This window comes from Mugil cephalus, chromosome 1 (assembly GCF_022458985.1).
Source record: "Mugil cephalus isolate CIBA_MC_2020 chromosome 1, CIBA_Mcephalus_1.1, whole genome shotgun sequence".
Taxonomy (NCBI): domain Eukaryota; kingdom Metazoa; phylum Chordata; class Actinopteri; order Mugiliformes; family Mugilidae; genus Mugil; species Mugil cephalus.
In genome coordinates, this window is record NC_061770.1 from 21,704,294 (window position 1) to 21,724,050 (window position 19,757).

At 39.9% G+C, this 19,757-nt stretch overlaps 1 protein-coding gene across 1 annotated transcript; it reads right to left on the minus strand.

Annotated features, from left to right (window-relative positions):
- Positions 1–2,410: 2,410 nt before the first annotated feature.
- On the minus strand, positions 2,411–19,077 carry LOC125016558 (prestin). The gene is made up of 18 exons (XM_047599494.1): positions 18,738–19,077; positions 18,123–18,262; positions 17,338–17,448; positions 16,188–16,336; positions 15,300–15,464; positions 14,981–15,133; positions 14,027–14,109; positions 13,090–13,237; positions 12,336–12,449; positions 12,146–12,223; positions 11,472–11,567; positions 11,256–11,362; positions 10,806–10,875; positions 7,208–7,297; positions 6,413–6,571; positions 5,644–5,698; positions 5,177–5,295; positions 2,411–3,214 (listed from the first exon to the last, which is right to left on the minus strand). Exons 1-18 carry the CDS (start codon positions 18,881–18,883, stop codon positions 3,185–3,187), a joined length of 2,013 nt encoding a protein of 670 aa, XP_047455450.1. The 5' UTR covers positions 18,884–19,077; the 3' UTR covers positions 2,411–3,184.
- Positions 19,078–19,757: the final 680 nt, after the last annotated feature.

Genomic DNA, 19,757 nt, shown 5'->3' on the forward strand with positions numbered 1-19,757 from the left:
GAGTGGGTGCATTTATTTAGGGAATATTTTGAGAAAGTTGAAGTAAACTGTGTGGGATTCACTTGTTATATCTTAGAGGACGATGAGATGTTTGGGACTAAAGAGTAGTGATTAAGAGAGTTGAGGTGAACCAAATTGGAATTTTTTACCTGGAAGGCCACTGGCACCTGAATGAATGAAAAAAATAAAACTAATTATAATTCTCATGCTTCTGCATCATCTGATTTATGAATCTTAACAAAATCTTATTTGTCACCTCAGTCAGTCGCCTCCAATACACCTTTAACTGCAGGTCAGTTGTCATCAGTGTTGCCGGATGGGAAATGCATAACTATCATACTGTTGCTTTAAAATCGTCACATTTTGACCCAAATTAGCTATTTTATGTGCATGGAACTGCAGTAACCTAAAGAATAAATACAGAGGCCATTTGAATGAGACAACTGCTTTGTTTATCTTATATTTGCCCTATATTGCTAAAGTATAGGCTCTGAAACTATCATATAAATGCAATAATTATCGGATATCTGGCAACATCATCAAAATCATCAAAACTGTCAAAATGCAAAAAAATAAATAAATATATAAAAAAATCTTGTTATGAAAATAAAAACAGTGAGACAACAACTCAGCCATGAAGGATTACTGGAAATTTAAATGTTCACTTAGCAAATTGTGATTTAAAACACAAGGAACCCTACATATTTCTTTGCCTAAAACATGTTCATAAGGAGAAAAACAGACTTTTTTTGGGTTTGACATTAAGCAGGATACCTAATACCTGTTTTTAACACAATTTATGCTATAACCTGCACGACTTTTAATGACACAAGATGGATCAGGCAAATTGAAATTGAAATTTAAACATTTTTCCAGTAAACTGATATTAAAAACAGAAACCCTATGTACATATATATAAATGTATATTTTAAAAAAAATAGCCACACATATCAGAGGGTACTATACTGTATAATTCATTTACTTTGGTAAGCATTTAAGTGTAACACTGTATTTTATACTCAGTATTTCATACTTCATTTCTGGTGAAGTTTCATAGAGTTGTGTGTTTATTGTTTAAATCACTTCTTAACCTCTGGAATTCCTCACAGCGTTTTTTCCCCCAAAAGCTTTAACTTGCTGAGCTCTGATGTCTATACCCTATTATCTTCATGTTATGACACACACACATGACAGGAAGCAGATAAGTGTTTGACATATATGAGACTAATAGGAGGGAGGGATCAATTACAACTAATATTAATCAGTCAGCAGTTTCCTATGTCGACCCACAGTTGCGCAAACAATCTAGATCATTTTCCTTTTCTTTTTATATGAAATTGAATCACACAGTCTCTCTCTTTGTAATTTAATTTCCAGTGTAAACGGCCTATGTGGTGTCATGGAATATACCTGTTGATCCAGATATTCCTGCACAGGAAAGCAATGCATGTAACAAGCTGTTAAATAAACATACAAACACACCTAGAGGGAGGGGCAGCCACATCCAGTATTTTATGATTCACACTGTCACCTACAGGGAAACCAACACTGTCACTGTCTTTTTATTCAAAGCCCACACAGACGAGGGCGTGATTATGAACATAACTCCATATCTGAGCTTTATGAATGTAGGTTTGTAGGCATCACTTAGTCATCACTAAATCATCACTAAATCCTCCTATTCTAGGGTTTCTGGGTTCGGTACCGTCTGGTGGGACACAGGTGACTTACTGGTTTGTAATGATCCGTTTTTGTTTTTTACATCTTTCCACATGTAAACATAGTATCCTACCTGGAGGCTATGCTTGCTGGACGTCTGTGAAAAACAGTTGGGATATTGTTGCACCTGTGCATTTTATCCGGGTTTCTGATGACGGCTGACCACCTGTGCAGGTGTGGCTTCAGGCAAGAGACACAACGGCAGAAACAATGGCAGAAATAAAAACGATAAAGATACTGGGTATTTGCTGGTCAGGACACAGTTGAAAAGACAAACTCTTACGTGTTCGAACGTTACAAAAAAAATAAATAAATAAATGCAAGTGGCCCAAAAGAGGATTCTTATAGTTTGGGTAGGATGACCCCATCACATCCAGGACTCACCAGTGACAAAGTCAGTTTTATTTTACTTACATTGGTTCATTACTTTGGAGTTCATATTTTCATTTAGCAAAAACATCTACTTCATTCATGAATTTTAAGTCCTGACTGAAGTCCTTTACACACATTAATTTATCAAAAAATTCTTTATGCAAGTTTTTTTTTTTGTTGTTGTTGTTTCTTCTTCTGTGTTACTGTCTCTATGTTATGGTGCAAATAAATAAATTACAAGGGGTGAACAGGGGTGAAACGTTTTGAGGACAGATGTTAACACTGCCCTGTTCAGAGAGTTTTTTTGTTGTTGTTGTGGTTTTTTGTTTTTGGCAAAGATGACTTCCTTTACTCCGCTTTCAAAGCATCTGTCTTCTCTGGATAAAGTGACTACGTTGTTCCCCTCAAAGGAGTGTCCTTTGTCCTTCTTGTGTAGGTGGACAGGCAAATCCTGAACAGCTGGCTCTCCTGTGTTGAACCATGAGTTTTTGAATGGAAGGTTTTGTTTCCACAACGTGATTTATCCCCAACTCAACACCAGTCTTTTAGAACAGAAGAAGCTACTCGGATTAAACGTCTTCAGGAAAGTTCAAAGTCCAATTTCTCTTGTTTCAGCTGGTCTGAAAATAATATTATGACCTGGATGATGGACAGTCACAGGAATACCTTCAATATCTTTCATTTAAAGTAACTGGAACCATGGATTTCCTGAAAAATGTTCAGAATAACTGGGACATGTAAGATCAGTCGCTGTGGTGTTGCAGCAGACGTGCACTGAGCAGGCAAAAACTATTCTCTGCTCAGTTATGTTCTGAATCCTATCTGAAATACTTCATGAGAGAACAGTCGACAATGGTGCAAACTGAAGAACAATTACATTTATTGTGTTGAAATGTGTGAGAGAGAAAAAAAAACTACAGTCGGGAACACACACTCGCACACCATGAAACGTGTTAATGGCTTTCTTTCTTTCTACAAAATAATTTAAAAAAAAAAATGAAGCTGTGATTTCTCGGTTCACCTCAGGGGTTCGCTTCCTACCGAGTTTGCTTTCCTGCAATTTACATTCAAACGCAGACGTCCCGTCGTAGCTTCAACAGTCGCTTGCGTCCAAACTGATTTCCTGAGTGAAGAGACGCAGACAATATGGACAAACAGTTCAGCCTGTTTAAATGTGATTTCACACGTCACATTCAGTGAGCTGAGAGACTTAGAAGCGTATTCTACTGATTCTACCGAGCACCGATCGTCTAAATTCTTCTTTCTTGCCATGCATGCATGTGCTAATTCTGAATGTTATGTTACTTGCTATGTGTCCCTTCCTCCATTAATCTATCTGATTCTTTTTATGTCTTTCCTTTTATTCAGCTGGCCTCAAGCAGATAAGTCTCTGTCCTTATGATCTCAGTTCTGTCTAAGGTTTTTTCTTGTTAAAAACAGCATTTTTCTTGCCAACTTTGCACTAGCGCTGGTTGGGTTTCAGGCTCAGGGTTCTGTAAAGAAAATCTGAGTTGTTATTAACTCAATATACATCAATCAGACATAACATTATGACCACCTTCCTAACATTGTGTGGGTCTCCTTTATGCCTCCAAAACAGTTGTGACTCATCAGAGAACGGACATGGGTCTTCTGAGGGTGTCCTGTGATGTTCTTCATGTATTTTGAGTTGTTCCTAAAGTGTTTTTGTGTGTGTGTCTGTGACAGGCTGCATCTAGGTGGGTGCTACATGTCTAAGTAACATCCACACAAATGACTCTCAGGTCCAAAAGTTTCCCTGCAGATCACTGATAAGTCACAAGATGCACAAAGTTATTCTCTTATCCTGTCAGTGGTTTTAATGTTGTGGCCGATCGGTGGAAATAAAAGAGAATTTAAGAGAATTTAATGATGCACTTTATTTTACTGTTTACATTTGTCAACTATATATAGACGAGAGACGCCACAAATCCCACAATAGAACGATATGTCCACAGCATAGCTAATTTCCCCTAACGACAGCACAATGCTGTTTTAGAGACGTGCAAATCACTGTTGGTCCAAAAAGCTGTGATTAAGCAAAGTGACATTAATAAGTGGGTGTCCGAAATCTCCATTTCCTGCTCACTACTGAGTAAACAGTCTGTTATAGGGACTTTTCAAGACCTTGCATCTGCACTACTCATACATGTAATTCAAAGTTAAGTATGTGTCGTGCTGGTAGCAGACCGAAAACTTAAGCTCCTAACCTCAAGTGCTAAAACTAATGCAATTTATTTTTTTCCTTTTTACTATAGACCCCTTCATTCAATGTGACATATTTTGAGGGGCGGGGCTTAACTGGAGGCAAAAGATCTCAAACCATATAGCCTGTACACAGCTAGCATATTTCAATGCACTGTTTTAGCAAAACTGGAAAAGGAAAACATATATTTTAGAGAATATACTAATACACTCAGTCCTCAAGACCGTGAGTCTTACTTTAAAAGGTTGACTCTGACTAACGGGACTATATTCACTGACCCCTACACTCTAACTCTAACTGGATGGACAATTTGACCAAAGGAGGACACAGAGGGGACGGAGTCTGGTCTGTCTTTATCAAGTGAAGCCTGTTTGTTTAAAATCATTTGTAAAACCATCCATCACTCACTGGATGGACTGCCCACCATGCAATGGCCAGACATTTACGTGGACCCAATTGAGAAAGCCAGCATCTACACGAAAGAAAAATTGCGGTTAGCGTCAGCATTAGCATTAGCATTTAGTCTAACCCATAATGTTTTTGAGGTTGAAACTGATGATGCATTATATATTTATCTGACCTGATATGAATCCTTTCTTTTAATCAGCAAAGCCAAACCAAAGTTGTCTACGACTGACAGTGGCTGGTATGTGATAAAATGTCAAGTTAGTGTTTTTTATTTTTCGGTTTTAGCACTGAAAAAAAATACAGCAATATAGCATTTTTATGGTTGACAGTGGCAGTGTTCGCCTCAAGCTTCCCTCCGTTTCGCCTCCAGCTAACTACGTGATGTCATGGTGACGTGGGCCATGAAGGGGTTTATAATTCACTGTTTAAAACAATGGGCGACACTAGTTGTACCTCCAGAGCCCTGGGCAGGGTGCTGAGACAGTGCTGGACGGCGTGATGGACAGATGGGAAGAAGCAGGAGCTGGGGAGGCTGTCTGGTGTGCATCTCTGGAGCTGGGATAAAACTCTCTCTGTCGACACATAGAAACTTTTATGATTATAATGTGCCTTTTTTTTTGTTTGTTTGTTTGTTTGTTTAATGCGGGCTCCATAGCAATAATTGTGCCCTGCAATAACTCATTAAAACAAGAAGACACTTTAATATGAGCCTGCGTTGCTGAGATGCCTTTTAAAGTAAGACTCAGGATGGAAAATAATTGCAGATGTAAAAGGAAAAAATATAAAACATTTCAAGCAGAGTTAGAGCATGGGAGGGGTTGTGGGAAAATGACCTGAGGGAACAGTCTGACACCAGAGAAACAGTGTGTAGAGAGGAGTGCCTCTACAGGAGATAAGCAGGCATGAAACATGAGGCTGACCTGGGCACGCCGCCAGAAATACACGGACACCCTGGACGTCCAAGTCTTCCACAACCTGGTGAGCACACACATAAAATCAGTGGGAACATACATCACAATTAAAAGCTCATGATAAATATTATATTCAGAGCACGTGTCCACTCAGTGGGGCTGATAAATGAAGGATCAGGAGGAGATAAGAAAGTCATATCACTTCTACTGGTAATTATTACTCAGAAGCTGGGAGTTAGTGTGCAACTGTGAGAGACTGTTTGTCATATTTTTATTATCTGACATGCATTTACCAGATATCGGGTCTAATTTACATATTATCTTACATACTTACACAACAATGTCTTGGAAATGTCCAATCAGCAGAAATTTATTATTGTGAGGACTAATGTTGCTTTGTCATAATTTAACTTGTGGCAGCTCACGGTTTCGACTCGGCACAAGGATTTTATTTTTACACTTAGTGTTCCTTATTTTTTATTTGTTCTGGTCTTTATATTGGAGGTGTGTTAAATCCCTGCCATGGATACGAGTCAGGGTAACCAGTGTGAGAAATGACAGACATCTTTGTTAGAGAGACACCACCTGCAGAAAGTCAAATCTAATCAAAGGAATATCCAGGTGAAAAGCCACAGTGCTGCCATCAATGTTTGACAAGCTTAATGCAGAATCAGCTTCATTGTCAAACAGCTAAGAGGATTTCCTGCATGGGTTTAAGGAATTTTAACAAAGACGGTATTTGAATTTTAGCTACTTAATCCCAGCTCTTGTTCTTCACCTTGCAAAGTGCCGACATGGCCACAGAGTCCACGAACGTAACTGAGCTGAGATCCAGGACCAAGCAATGAGTGTGTGTCTGGGTTGAAGGGGGAGAAAGGGAAGAAGCAGCAGCGGCATGGAGTCCAACTGGGTTTTCGTTCTGGCAGTGAGTCACAGTCTGGATGTAGGGGAGAGTGAGAAAACGAAGAGGAGAGGTTACGTTTCAGCAGCCGTGGAGAATTCCTTCAAAATTCTATTTCAACCAGAAGGATCAAAGTCTAGAGACACACATGGAGTACTCTGCATATTGCCAAGTTAATCCTACAATATGATGGTGCACATACTGGTGGACCGAGTAAAAAAACTAAAGGGTTGTCATGAGGATTCATCTACTCACTTAATTAAAATTCTAAACTCTTCTCTGTCACTTTTTCTCAAAACCATTTTCTGTTTAACAAATTACGGCTAATCTTTTTATACTCATTTCACCCATAGGCTGTATAAATAAGGACAGAACATCTTTTCGAAAGTGAAGCTACAGCAAGTAGAGCTCCCCCTGGTGTCTGGCTGCAGTATAGGTCATAAGCTCCACCTCCTCCATGTTAGAGTGCGGGAAAACTTGAGCCGAAATAAAATGATAAAATACATTTTCTTTCATGGTTTTTCAGTCTCTTAATATAATCAATTATTTGGACAAGTTTCCATATTCATACAGCCTATGATTTCACCATGTGTACATGCTGTGTATGGGACTTGTTAGTATGAACCGTTGGTATAAATTAGGATAGTGGTCACATGTAAGGGACATCGGCACCTGTCTCATCTTTGTGAACACCAGGTCAGAGTTGGCAAAGTAAACTGGGCTGGAACATGAGAGTATAGTCACCCCAGGGATTGGCTTAGCCTGTTCAAAAGAAATAAATAAATCAACAACATATAGACATATACAGTGTTCAATAGATATGTTTGTTGTTCTCAGTCATCTATAGCATTTCCAAGCACAAGCTGAAACAAAGACAAATAGACTTGTTGAATTTCTTGAAAATGTTTCAACCAAACAGCTTCTTCAGTTCCAAAGAGTGGCAGAGAGATGAACTTTTATTGGGAACCTATATGGGTGTCGTCCACCTGAAACCTGCATGTGTAGGGCCTGTTTATGACCATATTACAGAATGACCTGTAATTGGGGGGAATGGTTTTGATCTTGTTTTCCTTCCACAGTGAATGGAATTCGAATGACCCATTATAGCCCAGAGAGGTGGCGAAACGTCTTCAAGGAAATCAAGAAAAAAAAGTCCAGTTGCCTTTCTTTTGGTTGTCATGAAGGAGGATTTAGAGCAGCCCGGTTAGAATGCATTCGTTTTCTCTAATGAACTTAATGAACTGGCCAGTGGGTGTTTACTTCAGAGATATATCACTCCTTTTAAATCTGTTTCTAAAATCTGGAGATGAATGAAAGTTGGAAAAGGAAAGACTTAAAGCCAAGTGGTTTCACGCAGTGAAGCTTCAACAACAACAACAACAACAACAACAAAAAAAAAGCCAGTGAATAACAACAATAGCATCATCAAAGGATGATAGATTGACAAAATGCACAGACGGGAGTTGAGTTACAGTGTAACAGATTGAGGAGGAGAAACTTTGGTGGAGGGATCAGAGAGCGAGAGCTTGACAGGAACTCACTGATGTTCTGAGCCCAGACAGATTGCCTTTGGTGACAGTTTGGTGTTTTGATGTGTGACAGATGGAGGGTTTCATCCAGGGATTTATTTTTAGTGTGTTTAAGCTGCGAGACAGACGCAACGTTAAGAGGGGTTCATTAAGTTTTTATAAAAGACTGACCATCTCCTGGAGTATCAAGTGAGCCACTTGGAGTTACCTCGAGTTTTTATTCGTTATCATTTCAACACAGGCATCGAGAGTTTAGCTAAATGAGTTAACTGTCTGGTTAAAATAGAGAATGCTGAGATGAAAGTAACTGGAAGAAAGGCTGCTGGCGACATGTTATTTCCGCCATAAAAAGCGTGCTAATCGTCACCATGTGGTACGCTGGCTTTACACCAGCTGACAACACTAAGGTTAGTCGAAAGGACGACTGGCTGAGCCCCTACACTCTCTGGAAGACACTACCATCTTTCCTGGCCTCTCCAGATCCAGCAAAATCAACTCCATCCTGGACACCACCTGCTGCCCTCCAGAAGGCGATGCAGAAGCAGACTAAAAAACAGACTAAAAACCGATTTCATCCTTGCACTACGAACGCCAGCTCCTAATCCACATGTGCAATACCAAGTAGATGTACAATATCACTTGAAATATCAAACATGTGCAAAATATTTAACTTACTTACAGAATCTGTTCTGAGTTTTTCCCTATTTATATTACTGAAGTATTTAGCACATTTCCCCTTCAGTCGTACCAGTCACCATTATGTTGTATAGCTGATTGTAGAATGTCAATAAAGGCTATCTCATCTTATCTTAAGTGTGAGGAATGTCTCTTCAGCCATAATAGGATCATTCACTGCCTCGCCAACAAGCAGATCCCCTTCTTCAAGGCAAGTGAGCAAACCCACCCACAGTGCAGGGCTACATTCAGCAAAATGCTCCATTGCAACAGACCCTAGCTATGTGAGGTTCACATGGGTACCACCCACAGATGTCTGCAATGGTTCTGAGTTATCCAGGTCATAGATTACCTCCCCAAAAAATAAGATGAAACAAGGGCAAGCAGAGGGTTTCCTGAAGGCATTTTGCCACTCACTCAAGTAGTTTCTTCAGTTCTAAAAGTGGGGAGATGGTGTTTCAGGTTTGAAAGCTAATGGTTGACCTGAGCAGACAACTGAAGGTCCCCGGCACACGTTACTGAAACAACACTGGGCCGAATGGTACCTTTCTCTGAGGCCTCCAAACAACTCATCACTGTAGAACAGACTGCACCCCTGGGGAAGATCGGACAGAGGAGGCTTTCAAAAGAAAAGCTGGCAAAGCACCAGGTACTTCTAGAGGAGCGTAGGGGACAAGGGTGGTGCATGCACACTACATGGTGGAGGTGCTGGGCATGAGAGGGTCATAAAGGAGCAGTGCAACAGAGGCAGCTGATGAAGTCTGCGGGCGTGAATACAAAGGGGGTCAGTGGTTAGTGCTGCTGGGACACAAGTCAGGGCCTGATTAACCCTGGCTGAGGCAAAGCACCCAATAACCCCAGGATACATCGCTGATGATGCACCCCAGAGCAAAAACTTGAAGTTTATTTAAGGTGAAACTCATTCCAAGTTATTATACAAAGATTTTTTTTTTCTTTAAATGTGAAAACACATTTTCTATTTTGTACCAAACTAGCAGCTCTGGTGGAGTGCATTCGCACTGAGGATGATGTCATGCAGTTGAAATCAGGGCAGTGCTTCATGTGCAGACAAGCTGTGGAGAATTCATTACCATACATATGCTAGTCCACATCCTGCAGCCAGCTACGATTTATCTCTGCCAATCAACAGCTTCAGCTCAATGCACACTGGAAGAGAATTATAGCCTGCAGCACAATTATGAAGCATTACATACTGTCTTATTTCACTTTACTTTACTAGCACGAAATGAATCTCAGTAGTTGTATAACAACAGTGTGACAATCAAAAGCATTGTTTCTGGGATTGATGAAATGCAATGTTAAATATGACTTTAACTTGGGTAAAAGATTATTGTCTTCTATTCATTTCATTTTTTACAGTACAGAGTTGATGGAATAGTTAATTAACAAGTAATGTAGGAATACAAATGATTTCCTTCTTTGCAGAAATATACTGACTGAATAAAGTTAAATATCTTCACACAACACACCTTCATAAATACATCTCACTGTGCTCAGGTCAGCACAAAAATAGATTTATCATCTTATCGATGTTTTGGATGCGAATCATGAAATTATTGGGGTTTTTAAGAGCATATTCAGGCTAAAAGTGGAGTATCCTTGCTGCTTATTTGATTTGAATATGGATTTTCAGGCTCTGATAAACTGACAAAGAAAGACACAAATATAGAAGAACAGAGACATAAAGAAAGAACATTGCAGCCTGCAGCAGATGTCTAAACACCAGTGACCTGTGGGTGACATTCCTTGCGGATGTAGAAGTTGGATAAAAAGAAGAGAAACTATAAAGCTGTGCTAAAAGAGAGTTTAGAGATCTGCAACTGTTGCTGCTTTGGCGCTGCTGCTCATTGATCAGCTCTTGAATCTTAAAACTGCCTATTCTGAATGTTTAGGATTGTTCTGAAAGCATGTCGCAGGCAAATAAAAATCCTCTGTACTTTCAGTCAAATTAATAAACGCATTAAGTACACTAATGCCGCAGAGCAGACGCATGTAAAGCACAATAATTTTAAGTAGTTTGATGTTTCCCAAAACTTTGAGTTTACCTCAAGGAAGAGTCCTACATCTCTGTAACAGTCCGTACCAGGAATACGACCCAAAACAACAGTGGAGGAGCTAGAAGATGAGGACATGATGAAAGACAGGGAGAGAGACGGAGGAGAATATTAATGAGTGTGGCAGTCTGCCTGGGGTTTGAAGCGTTTGGAGAGTCATATAATTTTTTCGTGCAGCACATATTCATTCGTGTTCGAGTTAACTTTATACTCTCTTTAAAAAGGGAGACACTCCAGGCAAAAACACATTTTTTTTTTGACTATTTAAGTTTCATAACACGTCCTAAGGAATGCAAAGTTATGCAAGTGATGGAGGAAATGAAAACTATCATCCGAGACTGAAAGGATTCACGACTGAGTAGAGTAAATGCTGACAGATGGTGCAATATTTTAAAGTCAAAATGAATTCAATTATATTTTTATAACATTATATTTACTTACTGTTGCGTCCTGTAGATGAGTGTGAGCAGTGAGAAGATGACGGCCACGGCCAGGCCAAGATCCAGGTTAAAGATCAGAGTGGAAATCAGTGAGGCCACCCACACCAGCTTAAGAGGAGTAAGGAAAAGGTTCTGGATCAGAGGGGTACAGAGTTTGCAGCTGGTTCTGGGGCTTTAGTCCTGAATATTGATGTGTGTGTATGTGTGAGGAGCTCACCAGGTCTAACCTGTCAGACTTCCAGAGCAGACACACATCTTTGACCTGAGCCAACATCCCCTGCAGGTTCACCACGATGATGACTGCCAGCACGGCCTGGAAGACACACAGGAAGCCATCGCTGGACACAATCAATCCTGACAGTTGGAGTGACTTGACCTTTCTTAAAACATCCTGACTGACGTGCTTTTTAATTCATAGCAGGCGATTAAGGAAAGTCACACTAAGTGAAAAACAACAAACATCCACTTCTGTTCTCACTACAAAAAAAGAGTACAGTACAGATATTCCTCTTCTATTGACTGCTCTCTTCCTTAGCTGTTCATTGAGTGTTTGGTTAGTTCATTTAACCATTTAGTTCAGGTTAGTATGAACTTTGGGAGCTAGTTTCTAAGTGAAAATCTTAGAAACTAGTTGAGATGCACATGATGTAAAGAAACATAAATAACACTTAAACCTAAAAGAAGAATTGTAGGGTTTCTTGAAGATGTTTCATCCTGGTGATAGATTTGGTGGTTAGATAGGAACATCACTGGGTGGTGTCCATCTAAAACTTCCATTACTTGGGTTAGTTTTATTTTAATGCACCAGGACCTGGAACATTCTGAGATACATTGCCTTTAAAATAAATAACAAACAAAAACATAATATTTGTTATCCCATGTGAACTTTACCTTTGGCAGCTGCTCAAAGAGATGACCGATCTCCAACAAGATGGTCAGGATCATCAGAGCTGACACTAAACCTGCCATCTATAACAGGAGAGATTAAAAGACAACAAAAGGCAATATAGATAGCTATTTCCATTCAAATATCTGTAATAAAGTTTATAATAGATGAAGACGATGATGTCTTTTGGAGTACCTGTGATTTGACACCAATACCGTCCTGGACCATGCTACGAGAAAAGGAGCAGCTGACGGCAAAACACTGGAACATTCCTCCTATGGTGTTACACAAACCCAGAGCCAGCAGGTCCTGACACAGGGACAAACAGAGGAAATTTGTCAAGTGCTCACTGCGGGTGTGTGCAGCATCGCATGGTGAGTGTATTCAGGGGACAAGACTGATGTCTTCAGTGATGGAGCTCATTACTGGAAATTTGTTTTTGAAACAAGAAAGCTCCAGGATCATAAGTTCATCATCTATAACTCCTTATCCTGGAGCTGGAATTGGACGAGAGACTGGGTACAAACACAATCCATTCACACTTAAATGCACATCTACAGAATCATGGGATGTCTTTGGGATCCAGAGAAAATGGGGATCATTTTCTAGATATTTAGCGATCAAGAACCAGATTCTTTTTTTTTTTTTTTTTTTTTTTTTTCATAAATTCAATCTATAGTGGTGACTGCTGCTATATAAAAACCTGGAATACTTGGACCATGTTCTGTATTTACTGCATGTTCTATATGTCGGACAAATTTATAGTGCAACTAGCACCAAGATCATAGCTGGGAAGGGAGCCATGGTTGCAGGAACCTGCCGTCTATGCTTTCCATTTAAACCCGAATTGGTCATCGACAAGACTTTCTCCAAGTAACAAATCAGTGGTCATGTTTTACCTTTAACACAGTCTCTCTTCAGCTAAATTCTGTAGTTACAGTGATTGTACCTGACTGGGGTCCACCCGGTAGCCATGTTTCTGGGCGAACATTGAGCCCATGGCTGAGAGGAAACTGAAGCCAACCAAAGCTGTGGACAGAGCTGGGATGAGCAGCTCTCTGAACTGAGAAAGAGAGGGAAGGACCGGGGGAGACAAGCTGGAGAGGAGAGGACGAGGAGGGACAGAGAGGACAGGTTGGTCAACACAATGACTAACTTATAAAGAATTACGACCTGAGCCACCTCATTATGACACAGCGTTTCCTTAGCACTATCGGTGATAACATAGTAAAACTAAAAACGGAGGCACGAAGAACCAGAGGTGAAAAGGGAGTTCAAAGTTTGATGGCTTTTGCTACTGCATTTGAAGGTAAGTTCAAAGTTCTCAGATTTTTTCTGAATTGGCTGAGCTTCACGTCTTACAATAATCATACACCGTCGTTTCATAATCAAACAAGACTACTCACTGCAGAGAACTACCAACCCAACAGACACAAATTCACTCTTGACAAGGCACACCTGCTAAATGAAAACCAAAAGTGTGCAAATCTGTCATCAGTGCAAAAGGTGGCCACGTCGAAGAAACTAAAATATAAAACTAGTTTGTTCCTGGTTAAATCCCAGTCAAATGTAAAACATTGAATTAAAAGATGTGTTTAACTTTTGACTGGTTGTGCAGACATTAAGCTCAGTTGTTAATAAAGTGCCATTTTCTTTTATGTTACAAATACATTTTAGTTTTAGTGATGAACAATAAGTAATACTTAATAATAGAATCCCCTGTGGATATAAGGATCTTCATTCAGGAAAAGCATTACATGTGACCCTTTTGACTTAAAACGGTAAGATACCCGCACATGAAGTCATTAAATTAAATCAAATCCAATGACTGAAAAATACCAGATTCAATGACAAAGACAGGCAGAGAATAACCCAGTTCCACTGACCCACTGGGTATGTGTCCCACCACTTGGACTCGGTGCAATCCAGCCAGCTCCATCTGCACCGACAGGACGGTGCCCAGGACGATCTAGGAGAGAAAAACAATGACGTGACGGTTTCTGAACAGAATGTCTAAGCCTGGAAAGGAAAAATGTAAAATATTCTGCATCTAAATGTCACATAAACCAGTCTGTTCACACACATAACACAAACACACACATGCATTATTGCAGTCAGATTCAGTCAACTCATATCATCAGCTTTTCTGAAGATGTGAACCAACTTTTCTTTTCATAATCTACCATAAAGGAAGGGTAAAAAGATGGCCGACCTGGCATCTACAGTTTGTTGATGTTTGAGTTCAGTTTTGTGATGTATTTTGTTTTTGTTACCTCGGCAGATCATTAAAATATTACTTTGGGTTGAAGACAAATTTGAGTTTAGAACTTGTTTGAATAACAGGATAAATACATCCGCATCTTAAGCTACAACAATTGACACATATTTCTCTGAATTATTAAATAAAATAAGCAAAATAACTGATTATTTGAAAAAACAAACAAACAAACAAACAAAAACACATTCATCAGCATCATCCAAGGACAGAATGTTGATTAATCAGTGGACAGGTGCAGATATTATATGTGGGGATTAGTGGTTTGGGAGATAAAAGCAGATTATTATATAATTATGAGTCATTCATCAGTTCATCACTGTGGCATCTGTCCATCTGGGTGCATCTTGTGTGCATGAGTCTACTGTGTGTGTGTGTGTTTACTTCTTGTTTCTGTAACATCGCGGGGACTCAGCACATGACCAACATTGTGGGGCCACGCTGACCTTATGGTGCCCTATGAATTTTATTTTTGAGTTTTAAAACCTGTTAATACCTGGTTTCAGGGTTAGGCACTGTGTTACTTAGTTGAGATACTTGGTGGTGTGTGTAGCGTGTCAGTCACCAGTATGAGCTCCCACGGTATGACGACAGGCATCTTGTTCTTAAAGCGCTCATTCAGCATCTTGCCCCCGATGAGTATCACCAGAGAGACCGAGGACACTGACAGAGTTCCCGGTACAACACTGGTCACTCCAAACACAACGTCCTTTAAAGTCTGCGAAACAAATAGTCATTTAAACATTGTGTGTGATGTCAAAAAAATAAACTGGGACATCTCCCAGTCTCTTTCTAACTCCCATCATCGAGTTTGCTGACATACATGGTGTGATATAATTTCAAAGTTTTCGTGCGATCCCACCACTACCACTGTTTCAACTGACCCAAGCTGAAGCCAGCAGTCCACTATATCTCTGTGCAGGTATTCCAGTCATCAGTGGAAGCTGCAGGACGATCACGTGAAGAGCTGCCGCTGTGGTGTAGCCTCTGATTACAGGATCGGACAGCCAGCGACACACACCACCTCCCAGCAGCACGTATAGCAGGAGCTGACACACACACACACACACACATATATATACACACATCAGAGGGACAGAACTCTTGTACTGGCATAGTCTTAACATCTGTCCCCAAAAAAGTTTCTCCCTTGTTCACACCTTGTAGTCTCTGGCCAGTAATTGGGTTGTTAGAGTAGAGTTCACAAATGATTCCTTGAGTAACAGGTAGGTAGTTGGATGTTAGCAGAAACTAATCGTGTTTTTAGTCTTTAAGATCTGAAGCTACTTGGATTAAATGTCTTCAAGAAATCCACTTATCCTTATCTCAGCTTAGCTGCTGAAAACCTGTGGATTTGAAACACATGGGAAACACATGCGCTAAAGTTTCTCCTCAACAGAGGCTTTGGATTCTGGGCAATTTGCTGTGGTCGGAATTAGGTTAAAATTCCCACACAGAGGAATAAACTATTGCAAACACCAAAATGGACTTGAGAATGTTGACATGTTACATCACCAAAAAGCTTTTCTAGTTTTCTTATACACGTTTAAAGATACATCCGTTACAAAATGTTTCAGAGAGGATGCTGTGAATGATGAAATGTATATTAAATAATGATTGTCTGCTGGGAAATATATTTTGTGGCTGCTCATTTCTGTAATGGAGTCTGAGGTCAGAGGTTCACCTCCACCACAGGGACTGTGAGCATGTTCATACGTGTGTGTGTGTGTGTGTGTGTGTGTGTGTGTGTGTGTGTGTGTGTGTGTGTGTACCTGTATGAGGCCACAAAGGCAGGTGAGCTGCACTGCCACGTTCACTTTAGCTGCTTCCAAACCATTCTGACTCCCTTCATCACCGTTGCTAAGCAACTCCACGTTGGCTGTCACAGACCCAATCATGATGGCCAGGACGGCAAAAGTACCTGTCACACATGAACACATGTATTCACAGACACACAAAAAAAGAAGTGCGGAACTCCTCTACGGACCACTGGGGTGTTCAGTTGTGGTTATTGGAAAGATACATTTTGAAATTAAAAAAATGTTGTTGAAAAAAAATGGAACCATTATGGAACCACATAAGGCAAAAGATGACATAAGGCTGAAAAATAGCTTTTATTTTATTTGCGGAAGGATGTAAATGTGATGTATCACCTGAGAAATGACCGACAGTCGTACCCGTTGTGGGGGGGAGTGACAAAAAGTTTTCAGTTGTGTTTTTTACTGTAACCTACAACCAGGTGCTTTTGGTCAGTAAACAATACGTTATTTCAGATAGGAACCAGTCTTCACCTTAAGGTATTAACACTTAATAACATGTCCACTTTACAAAAAAATTCAAACTGCTATCAATTTTCAATGTGAACATATATTAAACGTGTGTGTTTATGTATAAATATGTACTTTTAACTCATGACCTGCCTTTGCTTTCCAGGATTTTTTTTTTCTCTAACTTTTCCTAAAACATTCACTCGTACCATACATGACATTCAAAGGACTTTTATCTTCCATTTTTTAAAATACAAATACACAAATCAATATCAACGTTATCATGGTTTAAGAAACACCTGAGTAGATTTTTAATAAGCAAAGATTTGTAACACTGTAAATTATTTATTTTTTTGTCTTATTTTTTAATTTTTGTGTCAATATTTCATTTTGACACTGCTAAGATGACCATTGTTGTTTATATTGGAGAGGTGTCTTTATAAGCCTCTCTTTGCATCCAACCTCTCCAGCCCAACAACAACAAAAAAACAATACAATTGTACAATACAGTTCAATACTAAGGTTCTGTTACCGACTCAAGAGGGTAACAATAAACTAATTTGGGCAATTATCTGTAATGCCGGTAAACAGTTAACTGGAAATGATTTCCTGGATCCCTAATAAACCGGGGAAATACATAAAAACTGATAATCACCAATGGAGAGGTGTTTTGAAGTGCCGAAGATGAAGTAGATGATCAGAGGATAGAAAGACGTGTACAGACCAAACACTGGAGGAACTCCTACCAACATAGCATTGGCCATACCTGGAAAAGAAGAAGAGAGGCGAGTGTCAACAGCTTGTTTTCAATAAACAACAAGGCCAGAAGTTTCTCAAAGATTTTTTTTCATTTTTTTGATGGGAAATCACAGTCTCTCAACAGACGACCACCAACATCTAAATGTCAACCTTTTGTTTCTCTGACACCTATGATATGCTGCTATGTGATTCAGGCCCCATTCATGTATAAAGAAGTGAAAAACTAATATATGTAACTTATAAAATTAATCCAGGCGTTACTGTTGTATATTGATGTGCTGAAGAAAGAAGCGATCACCACTGACGAGTCTTATCTTGCATTTAAAAACGTTTATTTATTTTTATTCAGCTCCTACAGACCCCTTATATATGGTTCTCATCCCCAAGAACCCCCATTCACAAACAAAACTTATCTCATACGTCTAATTAGTTTTACGAGCTGACAACTGGTACATTACCCTTCAGCCTTTAAACTTTATAGACATCCTCAAAAACAAAAAACAGATGCTAAGAACAAATGGAGAGGACCATATAGTACATTACTGCTCAAACTCTCCTTTATTTCAGCACATCTATGGTGTCCATCATCTTCAAGACACACTAGATCTGTTCTTTTGAATATGGGTCGTAAATACCCACAAGTCGCCTCCATCTTTAAGTCAAGACTCTGTGTGAACTCACCTTGTGGCAACTGGATAATCCCAACACTGAGCCCAGAGATCAGATCTCCAAGAGCGTTTTCTCTGATGGAGTAGTGAGGAAGCCATGACAGGATAGGGAAAAACTGCAGCAGGAGGCTCTTTACTCTGGGACCAGAACACCTGGAGGAACAAACACAGACTTTCAGATGAAGAGTTAGCACTTCTAATGCGAGATGGAAGCATCAGGTTGACTCACAGGAACACAAAAAGAAAAAGCAGAAGGGCAAAATCTAATAGCGGCCATATCAGATCGTTGCAAATGCAATAATCGCATTACGGACCGGACCGGAAAAAGGGTCATCAAATCAGAAAATAACAAATTCAGAGGCTGGATTACGGAGGCCATCGACATCAGGAAGCGGACGGACCAGACCATGAATCGGGATTTTTTTTTAAAATGACACGTCACTTGTACCAGATGACACCTCTGAAGAAGGCTGCAGTCGAAACATGTCAGGTATTCAAAACCCCTTTTGTTTTACCAAAAGAATCAAACACTGCCATTGAAAGTTGATTTGTCTTTTAGCTGAAGGGTTAGCAAGTCAGGCCTGGAGTTAGCGTAAGAGCCAATATACTGACCTACCCTCTGACTCACCAACACTGTGCCTTGGCTCTCTCCAAAAATGACAGGGACCGCTTTCCCACCCGCTGCCCAAGGACGTCCAGCTGTGCTTCGTCCAGGACGACTGTCAGATAATTCTGCCTGTGGTGAGGAAGGCCATTTTGCTGAGCGCTGTCCATCTGAAATCACTGTCAAAGTTTGACTTTGCACTTATTTGAACACTGAATGTTTGTTTAGTGTGCCAAATTGAAACTTTTTGTTTTTTTTTAATATATATTTGTGGAAATAGTGTGTATAAATTTACATGACAAAAATAAGAAGAAAAAAAAAGAGAAGAGAAGAGGAGAGAAGGGAAGGGCTGGACTAATCTGTATCAGCAAGGAGCCACATGAGTACAAACAGTCCACATGTGTGACAGCGAGTGTGCACACCCAGCTACAGCACACGTGAGTCGGGGAAGGTGGAGAATAGCCTTGAACTCTGCACACTGCAGCGAGTTTACGGCCCCTTTCTCCTCCCCTTCGCCCCATTCAGCACTTCTGAATGACTCTATTATCCCAGCTCAGCTTTCAGAGACTCGTGTGTGTGTGTGTGAGAGAGAGAGAGAGAAAGAGAGAGGGAGAGAAAGAGGGAGAGAGGTAAGCACAAAGAAAGTGAGAGCAAGAGTAAATGAGAAGTTTTAATCCGTGTTAATGCACTACATTTTTAGGAAGCAAGAGGCAGACATGGAGGGAGCTTCTGTTTTAATACCGGCACACTCACTTTATTCTACACTCCATAACAATATATAATATTTCACCTAATAGTTAGTTTTTTTGTCTTCATATTCAATCCCTCACTCATATAACTGTTTTATTTTGAATTTTTCATTTATCCGATGATACGTGAGAACTGTTGTCACTGCACATATGAACGAATGACTGACTATATATACATATATATATTTATATATATATATATATGAACCACGACCAACCACAACAGCTGCCAAAGCAACTGTTGCCAACAAGGATGCAAGTTCTACCCGCTTCCCTCTGCGACAACATCAGTCCC